Source organism: Oncorhynchus gorbuscha, linkage group LG10, assembly GCF_021184085.1.
Source record: "Oncorhynchus gorbuscha isolate QuinsamMale2020 ecotype Even-year linkage group LG10, OgorEven_v1.0, whole genome shotgun sequence".
Taxonomy (NCBI): Eukaryota; Metazoa; Chordata; class Actinopteri; order Salmoniformes; family Salmonidae; genus Oncorhynchus; species Oncorhynchus gorbuscha.
Window position 1 is genome coordinate 32,415,708 of NC_060182.1, and position 17,810 is coordinate 32,433,517.

Genomic DNA, 17,810 nt, shown 5'->3' on the forward strand with positions numbered 1-17,810 from the left:
TGTCACAATAAAACATTCTTCTTCTTTCTTTTTTTTTTTACATTCCAAGTGAGTGAACTAACCCCCTACACAAAATGTGATCTCTTCTGGTTTTACATCAGCTGTCAGTTGTTGTGCACCACTTCAGGGAGATATTATTACACTTTCCTGGAAGCTCTGGGGGATTGGGCGGAGCCCTGTGCGTAGTGGACCGTGGTATCCTTCCCAGTCCTGTAAAGAAAACTGTCCACCTGTTCCTGTCGATCTCCCCCTTTTCCTGTCTCCCAATCAACTGCCATACTGAAAGATCATACAGCCTGTCTATCTGACTCAAGCTACTGAAAAAAGAACATGTTAGTATGTCTCTCCTGGCCCTTCTGCACCATAAATATCTTCCATGAGGTCCTATGTGTTTAATTTTAGACTTTGCCTGGGGTGTGAGCAGACCATTTACCAGCTAGAGACAGAGCCAATAGCACTGTCTACTCAGCTCTAGAACTGTGTAGTCGTCGTGGATATACGTTTTACCCTTTAGGTTGAAAATAAACTCTTAAGACAAATACTATTCAAATATGTCCAGCCAAAGGGACCGGGACATGGAGGACACCCATGAGGAAGACATTGATGAAGATGATATCCTAGCCAGCTTGTCTCCTGAGGAGCTTCAAGAACTCCAGAAAGAGATGGACGTTTTAGCGCCAGACGATAGAATACCGCTTGGTCAGAGACAAAAGGACCAGAAAAAAGAGAAGCCATCTACCGACTCTGATGAGGAAGATGACATTGATGAAGATGATATCCTGGCAAAATTGTCTCCTGAGGAGCTCAAAGAGCTCCAGAAAGAGATGGACGTTATAGCCCCGGATGAGAGGGTACCTGTGGGTCAGAGGCAGAAGAGCCAGACAGAGAAGACACCCACAGGTTCGTTTGATCACAGGGGCCTGGTGGATTATCTGTACTGGGAGAAGGAGTCCAAACGCATGCTGGAGGAGGAGAGGATCCCCGTCACTCTACTGCCCAGTAAGGTAAGAAACTACATAATCAACGGTCAATATATTGTTGTTATAGTCTTCAATATATCATACATCATACAGTATACCACTGTATGTTCTACAAAGCTACGTTAATTAAATGATTGTACTACTTTGTCTTCATCAGAAAACTATGGAAGAGGATGCTGAAAAGAAAGAAATCGCTGAAGACTTGGAGACTGTGTATGAGGTGGTAGAAGAAATCATCGAGGTGGAAGCTACAGACGGTGTTGAAGGAGAGGAAGTGATAGAGGAGATTATAGAGGTAATGCTTGTGGAGGAGGAGGAGGAGGAAGAGGATGCGAAGAAGGAGAAAGAGGAACAGGAGAAAAAGGACATGCCCGTAAAAGATGAAAGGGTCATAGAAAAACATGAACAGTCAGTGAATGAGCATCTAAAAGAGTCACCGGATGATAACAGCACTAACACTGTGAACACGACCAGTCCTCTGCAACCCCCACCAGAGTCCGCAGACATGAAAGAAAATAAAGACATTGAGAGAACAGAGCAAAAGAGCACATCACAAATACCTGAGAAAGTCAAAAGTAACACCACAGACGCTCCTGAAGAAATAGAGATGACTCCAGAGGAGAAGAGGGCCTGTTTTGTTCCAGAGAAAGAGGTGAGGGTAATTAACAAACTAAATATTCCAAAGCTGGCCCTTGGTGGGGGCCTTGGTGGCCTTGGTGGGGCCAAGAAGACATCAAGACCCTCAGGGAATGAGACAAACCTGGACACCACTCTGGATAAGATCCGCAACAACAACCCCGCTATCACAGACGTAAACCTGAATAACATAGAAAACATTCCCAAAGAAATGCTAATAGAATACGTCGATGCCTTGAAGAAGAACAAGCACGTCAAGACCTTCAGCATAGCCAACACTGGCGCAGACGAAAACATCGCCTTCACCTTGGCCAACATGCTGAGAGAGAACCGTAGCATCACCACACTGAACATAGAGTCTAACTTCATAACAGGGAAGGGCATCATCGCCATTATCCGCTGCCTACAGTTCAACGAGACGCTCACTGAGCTCCGCTTCCACAACCAGAGACACATGCTGGGACACCACGCGGAGATGGAGGTGTCTCGCCTGCTCAAGGCCAACAACACCCTCCTGAAGATGGGCTACCACTTTGAGCAGGCGGGTCCCAGAATGGTGGTAACCAACCTGCTGACCAGGAACCTGGACCGCCAGAGACAGCAGAGGAACGAGGAGCAGAGCAAGCAGCAGCAGCAGCAGCAGAAAGAGGTGTTTGAGATGTACGAACGGGCTCTGAACCTGCCCCCAGGGCTGCTGGCAATGCTGGGCTATGTCCCTCGTGAAATCGAGGCGCTCATGCCGCAGCTTCCCAAGGGTCCCCAGGGTCCCATGGAACCCAAACCAGAAAAGCAGCAGAACACTTCTCCACAGTATCAACACAAGCAGTTTAAACACATGCAGTGCAACCCCATTCCACAACAACCCCCCAGCACGGACTCCTCTGGTAACCTTCTGAAGGACATCCAGCTGAAGAGGACCCCCAAAAAGCGTGACCCTTTCCTGGACATAGACCTTAGGGAGGACAGGAGAGCAGAGAGGCCGAATGTCCAGCTCAGGAAGACATCAGGAAAAACGAGGGACACAGGCGTTGATGAGATGGTAGAACTGAAGGCCACTCTGAAAGACGTGATGAAGACACTGAAGCCTGTCCCTCGGAGGCGGCAGCCGGCCAAGGTGGATGTGACGCCCCGTGATGAACTTCTTAATGAGATCAAAAAGAGCAACGTGGCCTATCTCAAAGCTGTGAGTACTGATGATTCTCAGATTACAGTCATATTGTTAGGTCATTTTATTTTACCAGCAATCACATTGTTTAGTTAGATTTCAGAAGTTGGTGGATAAAAAAAAAAAAGATGCATTGTGGAACTACCTTGAACTGGAGAACACATACCGTCTAATCATGCTTGTTAGTTTTAACCCATATTAGACACGCACTAGCAAATATGTAGACGAGATTAGTGTGAAATAAAAATTATTTAAGGGAGTGAACATGAATTATAATACGAGGTTACATGGAGAAAATCAGACCTTCTGAAATGTTTGGCCCTCCCTTAGCTTAGAAAATAAAAGAAGTGACCCTCCCTTATACCCCAAATAATAATTCAAACAAAGTGGAGAGCAGAGAACATGTCTACCAGAGCCGTAGCCTTATTCCAGTAAACATTACATGGAAACATCTGAATTTCTATAATGCACAGGGCTGAGAGCCAGGTTGTGGGTTGATAGTCCACTGTGGCCGCACAAGAGTAGGGGTGGAAAGATAAACATTTATAGTAAAAGTATTGCATGAATCTATGATCGTATTTGCAGGTTCGAGAAAATGTTTCCTTTTTTAAACATTCCCTGCAATTGTATGTAATTTTACATATTAGCAGAATCTTTTTTAATACTACACAAAATACAGGCTAAGAATGGACAGAGAGATAGGCCTATGTGTTCATCTTATCATACTTTACTTCCCCAATGCCACAGTGTGTCTTGTTTGTAACTAAACTGTCCCTGTTTGCAAATCATTTAATCTGAGAAATCATTAGGAATCTGAGAATAGTACTTTCAAAAGTTAGGCCTACCTTTCCACCCCAGACAGAGTAGGTCCTACCTTTCCACCCCAGACAGTGTAGGCCTACCTTTCCACCCCAGACAGAGTAGACTACCTTTCCACCCCAGACAGAGTAGGTCCTACCTTTCCACCCCAGACAGAGTAGGTCCTACCTTTCCACCCCAAACAGAGTAGGCCTACCTTTCCACCCCAGACAGAGTAGGTCCTACCTTTCCACCCCAGACAGAGTAGGCCTACCTTTCCACCCCAGACAGAGTAGGTCCTACCTTTCCACCCCAGACAGAGTAGGTCCTACCTTTCCACCCCAGACAGAGTAGGTCCTACCTTTCCACCCCAGACAGAGTAGGCCTACCTTTCCACCCCAGACAGAGTAGGTCTACCGATGCAGAAACATTTAAGCTTTCACTGCTGGCTACTCTTTTGCTGTGGCTTAACCAAACGAGAGAAGGTCACAAATGTCTGGGTTTAAACGTGTTATATTGTACAGAAAGTGAATTGCTTAATCAATTGATAGTGACAGAATTAGATTACTTCCCAAGCAAAGTCTGCTTCTGAATGTCAAAAAAGCTCAACAATGAAAGCCCCATACGCATTGGAGTCACATGTTTCCAGGGTATTTCACAGCACTGTTATAGATCACTTTATATAATCAGATCCGTTTCATTTTCTTCAAAGTCTTAAGCTAACAAGGGGTATACCTGTACTTTCCCCCCATTTTCTTTAATAAAAGGTAAACCTATGGCATACCTTCTCATACCCTCTTAATTCAAGTCTTGGTTTTAACTGAACTGCTCTTCAATGATATGGAGGTAGGCTATTTAAAGAGTGCATGGTGGGTGGAGGAATTGACCTACAAATCTATGGACATAGCAGCCTATTGCCTAGTTTTGTCTATCAAACAGGTAGGCCTACCTTTTATTTTTTAAATATGAAGAAATTGGCTCCAACACAAACCCTTCTTGTGGTTACTAAAGTCTAATTACATTAAATGAATTCTGCCTACGTTCAGCACCATGAGCTGTCCATTTCTAATTGATTTTTCCGCTGCTGATGCTTCAAGTTTCAGCACCACAATGTAAGTTGCTATGTAAGTTACTTGAATCTGGCTTATTGGGAGGTCAATAACTCTGATAAATAAATCACGAGCAAGAAACATTGTTTTTGATAAAAATCTATTACAAAATCAATCATCTTAACAATCCTTTTCAAACTGAACAGAACATAGGCTAGTCTTTTAAATGTTTATTTTATTTAACCTTCATTTATACAGGTTTTTCTCATTGAGATAACATTGCTTTTCCAAGAGACCTGGTCCAATAGTAGCATGGGGAACAACGCAGCAGGGGGAACAAGTTTGCGCACAAGGAAGAACATTTTGGGGAATATCTCTAATAAAAAATGATTTTAGGAAGAAGCCTTTGACTCTCCTCCTGAACTGCCACCGTAGGCCTACACACAAAAACGTTTTTGATCAGCAAGAGCAGAGCAGGACAGGGCTCGGGTTGGAATATCCATTGCAGTGTGTAATGCAGCTTAGTTGTATTTACACCACGCCAGCAGCTATCTTAGGAATGTAGCTTTGCTCTGTGCTTCTATAGGCTATGGCTCATTTGATTGAGACCGCACTAAATAGCCTATAGGCTATGGATCATTTGATTGAGACTGCACTAAATAGCCTATAGGGGCACTTGATATTGCGCGCCCAGCAGAGAATCAGAGGAGGGGCAGCATCGGTAACACATCAATATATAGTCTAATAAGCAACTAATTCTAAAACACTGAGAAATATATACATTTAATCAATTACAAATTACATAACTCTCCCCTGGACTAGTTGTAAAAAATGTTTTTTTTTAAAGTCCCCTTGACTAAAATTTTAAAAGCAGGACCCTCCCCCATTTCCCTCCAGGTAGCTATTCTGTACATTTCCATCCATCCCTTATACCTGTGTGCATCCTCCACTCCTCCAATCACATCTTTCTCACAGCTGTTTGTGTAATGTATTACCCCCACAGGTGCCACTCCCCAAAGAATTGGAATCAAGAGAAACCAGTCTCTTCAATCTCTGAGGAATCTACAATACCTTTATTTCTGCATTTGTTTAACATGTTTATTCTCTTCATTAACAATAATCTGCTTGCACTTGTAACACTAGTTTGCCTCACTACTCCTGTTCAGGTAGAGCACCTTTTGTTCCTTGAGGTTTGGAAGAACTTGTATGGTATTTGGATATGAGTCTACAGCTGGAAAATGCACCATACAATGTCCATAGTATAAGTAGACTCAATTAATAATTATGTTTGGGTAAAATTAATTTACTTTGAACACTCCCAAATGAGTGTGGGCAAATCCATCATCTATTGATGACAGGTCTTTCATCTACAGATTTTCATAACCACTGGTGTCTGCTGTCCGCTTTGCAATTGCAAACAGCTGATCCCCAGAATAAAAAGTATAGGGTTTGTCTTTTACTGTGTAAAACACTGTGGGCCAGTGGTCCAGAAGCTAGATTTCAAATCAGACTTCTGTTTCACGGAACAGTCCATCTTAACTTATTATTCTAACGAGTGTTGACATTAAAAATCAGTGTACAATCAAAATGTCTAATATTTCAATGTTTTTTTCATTAATTAACATAGTTAAAAGACCATATGGATTCCTTAAATTAAGTTTCATTATGGTAGAACACAGTGCTCTGCTTCCAATTCTGTAGTTATGTTATCGCAACTCATCAATGGAAATACTTACACACAAAGAAAAAGCAGTTATAACATCCTTATAATAGAACCTTCTCTGAACTCGTCTGTGAAACTGTAACCATAGTATGTGTGCATACCTTTTTCCTAAAAGAAATTTGGCTATGTCCGATACAAACTGTGATTCTCCTTAGTTCTTTGGAAGACTGCACCTGTGTCAGTCCTAAACACAAATAGCTCATAAAATCTTCATAAAATAAACATCATTTTAATCTATTACTGATGGTGATCCCTGGAATTGGATAGGCTATTATGGTGGATTTAGAATAAAATCTCAGATCATCTGCTACTGAGGGGAAATAATCAGAACCCCAATGCACAATCAGGCATTCATAATGGGTGTGATATTTAATAGTAGAGGTAACATGCATTGATTCCTTTTTCAGCAATACTTTGGTGCTTGACACCGTTTTATATAATGCAAACACTTGTTTTCTGCTGAATACACAAGTAGATTCAATGAGACATGAAAGCACAACATAAACATATACACCATGATTACTTGAACGAATAAAGCTGCATTTGCCATTCCTTTTCCCATATTGCATAGCCATGAGCTGAAAATGTTCATCTCAAGCCCAACCCACAGGGTCTGAAGTAACAAGAGGGATATTATTGCTACTTGTTAATATGCAGTCACTGGTCCAGTGAATAGAAGGGGAGCCCAGTGACACTAGCTCAGCATTAGGAGAGGAAATATAGTTATCTGAGGTAGCAAATAAATTGATTCTGATTAAATTATTTGCTTATTTATTTAAGATAATAAATCTAGAAGATATGCTACTGACCACAATTGTTTTAACGTGCAATAGTTACTGCATTCTGGCATTCAGCTTTATAATATATTGCAATTACATAATGACAACATGTGTATTGTGTTCCTTTGAACATTATTGGGCAAATATACAGAAACACTCATGCCTCATTTCACTGTGCCGAGTGCCTTCCCCCAACATACGATCCATACAGGACTGTACAAATCTTTCTGAAATGCTCTAAAGAAATCAGGTACTTTGACACAAAATGTATTTAAAAATAAAAAATAAAGTGTTCATTCAATACAACAAAATGGAGTGAGAATGACAAATGGAGGAAATGTAACAGCACTGACATTATGCGGAGTAAAAATCAACACTTGACTTTAGTGTTAAAGGAAAAAGCAAACCATGTTGAATTGAATGAGGGTAACATTTTGGCTCTCTCCCCTCACTCCTTGTTTAGCTTAGACTCCAGGAAGTCCTGGATCTTGTTGATCTTCTCCTCCTGTTGGTCTAGTAGATCCAGGATGATGCCCATTGGGGACTTTTTCATGCCCACTCCCTCGATCTTATTCTCCAGCCTGTTCTTCATGTTGCGCAGCCTCAGAGACGCATGGACCAGGATCACTACAAGGAAGAAAGGCTGGATTAGTTTCCTACCCGCTCACGATGCGCTACTCCCAATGGAGATGGTATTTTCCTATTCTGACCGATGGAAACATGACGTTTGTGCCTTAAACTAAAATGATGCAGCTTCAACCGAGAAGGATAATTAGTTTCCAGGTATATGTGATGAAAGACAATGCACACGTATGGTTAAGGAGAGGCATCTTTACTCCCCTCGTCAGAGATGCTGACTGCATGATGTAAGCCAGTAAATGTAGTCGAGTATTGTACAGACAGTACATAGCAACCAGTCAACACACGCAGGCAGCCACAGGACAGCCCTCTTGGGAAGGGCTCCGGCACTGACTGACTGCCTCCTGATCCCCACCACAATGTGGCAGCTGTTGCCTGCACTCCTTTTCTCAGAATCACCAATTACCCTAAAAACATTGTGTTCTGTAATGTGCATTTCAGAATCTAGCAGTTAGTCTTGACTATTTATTTCCAAAACAATGTTCTTGAAAGTTTAACTGGGGGGGGGGGAGCATTTTCTTAAGGTGGAGAAGCACACACATTCCCCATATTGAACCCATTCAATGAGTCAGAATGGGAGTGGTTGAAAAAACAGTTTGCTCCTCCTCCTGTGACTAATCATCCACGTTTGCACCACATTCCAATGGAGGTTGCCACTGGAAAAAGGCCTGAAAGCTAGGCTAAATCTATATGCTAGTTACTGAGTGCATTGTGTGACTAACAAAAATCAAACATTAAAGGGTCAGATTTCTCAAACACAGATAAAGCCTCTGTGTCCAAGAAACTGTCCCCAAGAGTATGGAATATACTGAGACTCACACAGCAAGGGAAAAGTAATTCCAAAGATGAAGACCATCACTCCACCACATAGTGACAGCAGGAAGTAGCTCGTTCCCATGACAGCAATGACAAACAGGGTGGGGTTTTTCTTCTTGAAGTTCTTGATGAAATTCTTGTTCTCTCCTGCCCACACCGAAACCATGAAGACCAGAGAAACCACTGCCCCGCCCAGAAACATCCCAAGAGGGTTCAGAAATCTACAAAGATGGGAAACACATTACACAAAACATCTACATCCACTCAAATTCTGTATGGCAATGCAAAACAATTAATTGGGCAGCAGTAAAACACTATAAAAAGCAACGAACAGCAAACCCTGGTGGCTGGAATAAGAGCAACACCTTTCCTTTTTTGCCATTTTCAAAAATAATACGAGAGTTTTCAAACTATCGTAGCTGCAATTTAGCAATTAGGACACATATAATACCCGAAGAGCAGTTTTGTATGTACACTTCTACATTGTACATGCAATGTGTGGCTGAGATAAAGTTGTCCAAGCAGTTGGTTCCTTATCATTCATGTGTTAAATAGGCTGTATAAACTATTATAAAAATATATTTAGAAAACATTGGAAATTCATCTGTCAAATGGTTATTTCAAAATATTTAAAAAAAGGTACCCAAATGACAATTTGTGATAAATTGGTTACAAGCAGGCCTAAACCACCTAACGTTAGTAATTATGTTCACCGTTCACAGTTGCAGGCAGCTGATAGCTACATTTGTTTTTAGCAGGCCAGCTAGTACCAGACTCCATTCCAATTCCATCACATGATAATGACTGCATCTCTTATTTCGTCGTTGCAGTTGTGAGGAGAATAGGAAAAGATAGGGAAATCTTGCTCATTGCTGTAAATAAAATGCCCGTGCATGACAATTACGTAGCCATGACTTGGTGTGAATCAGACTGCAGACAAACCAAATAAGATAGCTAGCAGCTGGGTGGAAAATGCTAGCAAGCTGACTTACCCCACGACCAGGAAAACCACGACAGCCACTGCGAAGTAATTGGTCTGATAGTATAACAAATTGCTGATCACCCGGTTGTTCCATTTAGCTAAATCTGCGAAATCGGGTTTAGCAAAACGATCAGCTCCTGGGAAGAAGTCGTCCCATGGTCTGAGCGGTGCAAGCTCCATTCTTGCCATCTCCGAGTTCACTACTCGGATGTCTTAACAGATTAACTGAACAGTAATACCAGAGACTAGCTACCGAAGTAATTTATAGGATGGGCTCGGGCAGAGAGGAAGAGGCGAAGCGAGAGGGTTTACTTCGCCACTAATCTGTTAACGAAAATAAGAGCACGAATTGGGATGGTTTTTTTAAAATGGAGGATAATACGAGTGTCACATTTGGTCAACCAAAACGTGAAGCTTATAATCGAATATAAGTTTCGTAATGGGTAGGTTCAGTGGTGTAGTGGAAGGTATACACCCCCCCCCCCCTCCCGTGGGCACTAATACGTACCAAAGTAGTGTAGGTATACGTCATTTCAATTAATAAGGGTGATGGAACAGATCCGAATATTTCGTTTATATTTTGGATAAAATATTATTTAACATTTTAGGCGCAGCTATGTACTGTAGACCTTCGCGTGAATTTTCCAGAATTCTATTTGCAGTAAAACGCCGTTCTAAAATGGGCAGAGAAGGAATTATCCATCAGACATTTAGAAAGAGGGGTGATTGAAATATGCAACAACTATCATTGGTTGCTAATAGGACTACGATGCCTTTGGCTGCTAGACAATGATAGAAAGTTGAAAGAAAATCAATAGAACAGGAGAAAAGTATGAGTAAGTCTTTATAAAAAAAAATTGCCTCCACGATTATGTGGAGGGATTTTGGCTTTTGTCTACATTCAAGTAAGGTAAAACAAGCCTCATAATTAAGTAAAACGTTCAGGTTTCAAACAATTAACAATACGGGCCTCCCCGTATTCTGGTAGATGGAACGGTTTTCCCAAAAACCTTCTCAATTAAATGTTAACTAGCTACAAAGTAGCCTAACTGACAGAATGATATTTGGATTATTTGCTTCAACCTAGTAGCCATTTTCTTTGCAACCCCATCCACTACAGAAACACTAATCAAATGAAATTGAATTAGAAAGGCCAACTACACTAAAAACATTTTTTTACAGAACTCAAAAGTAGTCTCCTGATGTGTGCATAGTTTGACTTAAAACATACCATTTTGTTGTTCTTCTGTTGACGTGTGGCATTGAGTGGAAAAATCTAAAACCTGTGAATTTAACATGTATCTGTTTCTATGGTGACTTACTATTACTGTAGCCTACATGCACAGTTCAGGTTGGACTGACTGTTAAAGACCAATATGGGATAATTCAGAGTGGATGTTACTTTCTCTCTTTTAGTTTTGTAAACCACCAGGACCGCCTTTCCTTCGTGGAGCGTTTGGAAAAATGTATCCTCACTTCTACTGGGACCCACTACACCACTAGTTAGGTTGTTACAAATGCACTGATATTAGTGGACGCACGTGGTTTTCGGCAACTTTATATCGGACTTGTATCTGTTCTTCATAAATGTATCCGCCCTCTCGTTAGCTAGAATGGTCCCACCTGATCCTGCCTGCTTTTCTTTGAGGACATGTATTTCCATTATTAGAGAAGTCACTCGACTGCCTTGTCAATATAATATAACATCTTTCGGTTGGCTCGGGTTCTTGTTGTGGTCAGTTTAGCTTCTCGCGAGAGTAAGACAAGTGCATTAATGTTGATGGAAATCACAATTGCGCTGTGCTGCACATAATGCGCAGAACATCCGTCATGTACAGTCATTGCAAATCCCTGTGAATTTTGGGCACATATGCTAACGCAGGTTTGATTTTCGTGAACATATAGTACAGCCAGTGAGGACATGGAACCTTGAAAGTATGGCGGATGCTGAGGAGCCGTAAGTACAAAAAATGATATTTATTGTCGCTAGCTGACAGAATCGACATTATGCTGCTGTTAAGCATTGAACCTTCTTTTATTCTCTCCTCTTTAGGGAGAAGAAAAGAAGGAAAATAGAGGAGCTGACTGAGAAGTTAGTGACGAAATGCTTGAAACTGGCAGCAGCTTTGAGTTGCACAGTTCGTTAGTGAGCTACCTAACTAAGTTAGCCTGTTAGCATGGAGTGTGGAAATTCATTGATTCAACAATTTCACACAGTTAGCTATGGAAATTGGGCTAATTCGAGTAGACAACTAGCTGATTCTAAGAACCAGGCACATGAACATGCTTAGTCGAAGTGTGCCCAATTCAACATCAAAGAAAACCAGTTTACCTTAGCTAATATGGTATATAGCTAGTTAGCTAATATGATTGGTAGCTAACGTTAGTTAGCAGCAGCATCCGCTGTCTGAATTTTCACATATAGAATGATTGATTAACGTTAGCTATTCTAGGGACATCATCCTGATGTTAATTGACATGCTACAGACCTATATTTATCTACGTAGTTAGCCATCAATTTTTTACTCACCATCACACTTGTGATAGGTTTGAGTGATTGCTGGTTGATATGTGCAGCAGAGCATCTTGTTTTCTGTGTGCAGGATGGCTGTAGATGGAGGACATGGAGATAGTGGAGACTGGGATGGCCGATGGAACCATGTGAAGAAGTTTCTGGAAAGACCTGGCCCATTCACTCACCCTGACTTTGAGCCAAGCATTGAGGTAAGGAATCAGATAATAACATGTCCTTTTATTTAGGGGATAGAGAAAAGCATTCTCCACACCAACTCTGATATTCCTTTCAGTCCCTTGGATTCTTATTGGAGACATGCAAAATCCTGGTCATTGGAGCTGGAGGACTTGGATGTGAGCTGCTCAAAAATCTGGTATGAGAGAGAATGTCCAGCTTCCAGGTGCAAATGCATGAAAGGGTTTTGTTCTCTTGTTCTATTTCTGCTCAGTAACTTAATGTGTGGTTTTTCCTTGTTCTGATCTAGGCTCTATCAGGTTTTCGCCACATTCATGTTGTTGACATGGATACCATCGATATCTCCAACCTCAACAGGCAGTTCCTTTTCAGGTTTGGCTCGCCTTTCCCACCTTCTCCCATGGCCCTTACTCTATCAATAACAACCTTAGTGTGTTCTCGTTTGATAGAGGAAACAAAGTGAAAGTGTCTTTAAAAGTTTACTTTTCAACATACACCTCAATCAATCAAATGTATTTCTAAAGCCATTTTTACATCAGCAGATGTCAGTGCTCACCTCTATACCTTGTTTAGGCCCAACGATGTTGGCCGGCCAAAAGCAGATGTGGCTGCTGACTTTGTCAATAATCGCATCCCTGGATGTAAAGTTGTCCCGTATCCTTTGCAACTGACATGTAGAATACCGGAGTGTAGGTTTACCCTGTACAAATGACTGCATTACTAAGCTTGAGCATGTGAAGTACTAGAAGTATGTTCTATTCTTTTTCTTAATTAATATTCTGCTTAGACACTTCAACAAAATACAAGACTTTGATGAATCTTTCTATAGACGTAAGTGCAAACTTTGTTTACTTTATGGAATTTTCGAAAAACACTTGTACTTAAATGGTGCTGACACACTTCTTTAAATTGGATTTGTAGAATTCCACATTATTGTTTGTGGATTAGATTCGATCATCGCCAGGCGTTGGATGAATGGCATGCTGGTATGTATGTCTTAATATGAACTATAGGCTATGTGGATTGGGTGTATGTATGTAAAATGTCAGATCACCCCAGTTACCTGATCACCCCATTTACAGATATCCCTTCTGAGCTACAATGATGGTGTTCTGGACCCCAGTTCCATCATCCCCCTCATTGACGGTGGGACGGAGGGTTTCAAAGGCAATGCTCGGGTCATTTTGCCTGGCATGACCGCGTGCATCGACTGCACTCTGGCGCTTTACCCACCACAGGTGCTACAAGCTCTCTCAGACCTGTCAAATATAATATTTATAGTGTACTGCTTCAGTAGCCCACTACTTTGTTAAGCTGGACAGTGAGTTGTGTACTGTAGCCATTTTGTGTTACTTATCAGTGACCGCTTTGGTGTATGTGTTGTATAGCCTAATGTGTTGTGTTATTTTTGTCCCTAGATTAATTTCCCCATGTGCACCATTGCGTCTATGCCGCGGTTGCCAGAGCACTGCGTTGAGTATGTCAGAATGCTACAGTGGCCCAAAGACGAGCCTTTTGGAGGTACTTCCATGAATCACACTTCTCATTGTCTATCACCTCTCGATTGCAATCAAAAAGGGCAACAAATCATTGTTTTATTGCTCACTGTACCCTTAGGTGGCCATAATCCCTTCATAACACTCATTAAGATCAACATAATACCTATTATACCAGAGAATTACAGATAATGACACAGGCTCTTGTCTGTCCCTCAGAGGGTGTTGGTTTGGATGGGGATAACCCTGAGCACATTCAGTGGGTGTTCCAGAGGGCCCATGAGAGAGCTGCTGACTACAACATCACAGGAGTCACATACAGACTAACACAAGGTGAGGAGCACCATACTGCAACAACCTGTCTGGCAGAGATGGTAGAACTCTCATGCTATATCAGCTTTTGGGTATACATACTATATAGTACAAGCAACATTTGGGTTCTGTTCCATTTAAGATGAGGATGATGGGGGGGGCAGTGTAGGCCTATTACAATTCTAAGTTGAAATTGTATTAACCTGACCTCCCCCACTTACAAGTATTGGTTGTAAAAAATCTGGGAACAGTGTGGCTAGATTTCTTTTCACATGGTTTTGCCTCAGGCGTCGTGAAGAGGATCATCCCTGCTGTCGCGTCAACTAATGCTGTAATAGCTGGTAGGAAACCCTTTCTGACTGTCACTGTGTTACTTTTCACTATATTGGTATAACTCTGCAGCAGAGGGATGTATCCGAGGTGAGGATTTACAGATTTACTGCCGTGTACACCTGTGTCACGGTTGGGGGTCCGCTGCTATATATAGACCCCCATGGCCGCGACACGTCTTTAATTTTCTCGGCGCACGTCCATATGGTGTGAGGTACAAACTTTCTGAAGTTCGCTTGGTAAGTCACTGGTAACTAATATCTTGTGTGGAAATATACTCACTGGCTGTTTGATTGAGAGCTCCACTCGCTGTGTGCGGTTGATCTGTGTCTTCCGCCTGTGGTTTTAGATATATATAGATTTATTACTTGCCTCGAAGCCACTCCTGCGTTGTCTTGGCTGTGTGCTTATGGCAGTTGTCCTGATGGAAGGTGAACCTTCGCCCCAGTTTGAGGTCCTGGGCTCTCTGGTGCAGGTTTTCATCCAGGATCTATATATATCTATATATAATAATTTTTTGCAATTCATTCCAGTCATTGTGCCGGGACCCCCCCCTTCCACATTGACGGCCCCTGCATCTCGGTCACACACTGGGATTTTGCCACCGGCTGGCCAGGTCCTTCTAGCACTGACTAAATCTGGTACAGTATACCAATATATTGGAGTGATCCAGTATAGTGAAACATAACTGTGGTTACATACAACCTTTGTTATGTGAGCTATATGGATCGCTCCAATCCTCTTCGGTGCTAGAGGCGCATGTATATGTGTGAGGCAGACTCCAGCCGTGACACAGGTCTACACGGGAGTAAATCTGTAAATTCTCACCTCGGATGTATCCCTCTGCCGCGGAGTGATACCAATATATTGGAGTGATCCATATAGCTCACATAACCGTGGTTACATAAGTAAGCTTAATTTTATCTTGATGGATCCCAACTTGATTACAAGTAGCTACTTTTGTACATTTCAAGTAGTGTAACTTAACTTTTTTGTTGCTCTGTAGCTGCCTGCTCCACTGAAGTTTTTAAAATGGCTTCAAGGTTAGTACTTTGAATGTAATAATTCTGTTTTCACATGATTCACTCACTGTAGAGAACAGGTCAGTTTCATACCAGGTATCAAATTACTTTTCTCTGACTTTGCAGCGCTTATATTCCACTGAATAATTATCTGGTATTTAATGATGTGGACGGACTGTACACCTACACATTCGAGGCAGAGCGAAAGGTTAGTAATGTCTCAGGAGTACCTAGATGAGTGTCTTTAATGGGTATATATTTGCCCATTTTATTAAGGAGAACTGTACCAATGTTACTGACAGTGCTGTTGTCACAAGGCTGTAAGGGGGTGGCGTGATGTCAGAAGTACTTTGTGTCTTCATGCTCTTGTTTGGTCTGACAGGAGAACTGCTCAGCTTGTAGCCAGGTGCCCCAGGATCTACAGTTCCCACCCTCTGCCAAGCTACAGGAGGTCCTGGAGTACCTGACTGAGAACGCCTCCCTGTGAGTACATCTGCTAGTAACCAGATTGACTGACTGATATTGATGTCTGTCATGTCTTCATACAGTAGAGGCAGTTTTTTTTTTATCGCTACTGAAAGGTGTAATTGTGAAGTTGGCATTGTTAGCATTCATCTTTTCCAGACAAATGAAGTCCCCAGCCATCACAGCAACCCTGGAAGGGAAAAATAAGACACTATATCTACAGACTGTAGCTTCAATTGAAGAAAGAACTAGACCCAACCTTTGCAAAACCTTGAAAGGTAAGATGTTTTTTTCTTCAAATATGTGTATGGTAGAGTATATAAACCTATGTTTGTTTCGGCCATCTTGTACATGTAATGTTGTGGTGTTGCAGAACTGGGATTGTCTGATGGACAGGAACTAGCAGTGGCAGATATCACCACACCTCAGACTGTCCTCTTCAAGCTGAAACTCACCTCTTAAAATGTCAAAGTACACATACAGAATCTATCAAGACATTTGACAACTTTTGGGGAAAGTGATACAGCGTGGTATTGTTTTTAATATATTTGAGACTGATCATGTATGTAAGATCCATTATGGCGGGTAGTGTGGAAGGTCAACAACTTTATATCATTACAATGTAATCAGTCGGGAACATTTTCCTTAACAATTATGTTTTACTTATTAATGTTTGCTCCAAAGGGATGTCTTCTTTCCCTCATTCAAAATAAGTAGTTTCTCCTTATATACATAATGACAACTGTTCTGCAATAAAGTGTTTTGTTAATGAGTGGGTTTCCTTACTCTGTGCACTAGATGGAGCTATACAACTAACACCACTATATAGCACCGACTGTAATAAAAATGATGGTATCAGGGGGACCTTTGATGGAGCGAGATACCTGCCAAAAGCTTGAACGTACGTATTGTTAGGGTTGTAAGAAAATCCATCTGTACATTTTTAGGATCTTAAGAAAAGCCATGCGTGAAACAGAAACGTGAAATTTCATCTGTGAACATACAAACACCATGTTACGATTACGGACTAACATTTTAGATGTCAGACAGAAGATGCTCCTTTTGTAAAAGGCACATGACAGCCCGCTTGGAGTTTGCAAAAAGGTGCCTAAATATAATATACAACTACTACTAGAAATAATACAACTTCATGAAACATGTAAGAAGCCAGGCCTGGTATTTATAGGGGATTTTGAAAAGGTCTTTGATAAAGTAAAGGCTACATTTTTTTTTTTTTTTCCATTTTTCTGATTTTCTTAATGGGTGATATATGTATATGTATATAGCGCAACCCCAGGTGTAAAATAGTAAATAGCAGCTACTTCTCAGTTTTGAATTGTCAAGATGAGGTAAACAAGGGTGTCCACTGTCACCATATCAATTCGTTATGGCCATTGAAATGCTAGCTATTAAAATCAGATCAAATAACAACATTAGAGGATTAGAAATCGAAGGCTTAAAGTATTATATTGTGTCCGCAAGCTAGATCCCAGCAATGTCTCATTGAAGTTCTAGATAGCATTTCTGGACTAAAACCTAATTATGAAAGTGTACACTATTACGTATTGGATCTTTAAAAAATACTACTTTTACATTACCCTGCAGTTTACCTATTAAATTGGGCTGACTGTGAAGTAGACATACTTGGTATTCATATTACAAAGATATAAATGAGCTTTCCACAATGAATTTCAATAGAAAAGATCCTGCAACCATTGAGTGGTAAATGCCTGTCTATTTATGGAAATATTACCCTGATTAACTCCTTGGTCATATCTGTTTACTCACTCACTTAGGGCGCTGCCTACTGATGATTCATTTTTCAAATTGTATGAGCAAAAAATATTTAGCTTTCTGGGACGCTAAACCAGTCAAGATAAAGCGTGCCTATCTACAGTTGAAGTCGGA

The 17,810-nt window shown here is 41.3% G+C and overlaps 3 protein-coding genes across 5 annotated transcripts; 2 read left to right on the forward strand and 1 right to left on the reverse strand.

Moving 5' to 3' along the window:
• The first annotated feature begins 392 nt into the window (after positions 1-392).
• lmod3 (leiomodin 3 (fetal)) lies at positions 393-6,780 on the forward strand. The gene is made up of 3 exons (XM_046365672.1): positions 393-1,004; positions 1,138-2,799; positions 5,632-6,780. The coding sequence occupies exons 1-3, from the start codon at positions 552-554 to the stop codon at positions 5,683-5,685; spliced, it is 2,169 nt and encodes a 722-aa protein (XP_046221628.1). The 5' UTR covers positions 393-551; the 3' UTR covers positions 5,686-6,780.
• On the reverse strand, positions 6,695-9,981 carry LOC124045895 (PRA1 family protein 3-like). Its single transcript, XM_046365676.1, has 3 exons — positions 9,578-9,981; positions 8,589-8,806; positions 6,695-7,757 (listed from the first exon to the last, which is right to left on the reverse strand). Exons 1-3 carry the CDS (start codon positions 9,754-9,756, stop codon positions 7,579-7,581), a joined length of 576 nt encoding a protein of 191 aa, XP_046221632.1. The 5' UTR covers positions 9,757-9,981; the 3' UTR covers positions 6,695-7,578.
• A 1,196-nt stretch (positions 9,982-11,177) lies between these two features.
• LOC124045894 (NEDD8-activating enzyme E1 catalytic subunit-like) lies at positions 11,178-16,674 on the forward strand. 3 transcript variants are annotated; one of them, XM_046365673.1, is made up of 17 exons: positions 11,181-11,524; positions 11,621-11,659; positions 12,171-12,291; positions 12,375-12,455; positions 12,567-12,649; positions 12,851-12,931; positions 13,065-13,108; positions 13,199-13,263; positions 13,360-13,515; positions 13,696-13,798; positions 13,993-14,106; positions 14,373-14,426; positions 15,422-15,458; positions 15,564-15,645; positions 15,820-15,920; positions 16,062-16,180; positions 16,276-16,674. In XM_046365673.1, the coding sequence occupies exons 1-17, from the start codon at positions 11,505-11,507 to the stop codon at positions 16,362-16,364; spliced, it is 1,389 nt and encodes a 462-aa protein (XP_046221629.1). In that variant the 5' UTR covers positions 11,181-11,504; the 3' UTR covers positions 16,365-16,674. The 3 variants fall into 3 exon arrangements, with proteins under 3 accessions (XP_046221631.1, XP_046221629.1, XP_046221630.1); XM_046365675.1 differs by lacking the exon at positions 16,276-16,674 and having other exon boundaries at positions 11,178-11,524; positions 16,046-16,177; XM_046365674.1 differs by lacking the exon at positions 11,621-11,659.
• Positions 16,675-17,810: the final 1,136 nt, after the last annotated feature.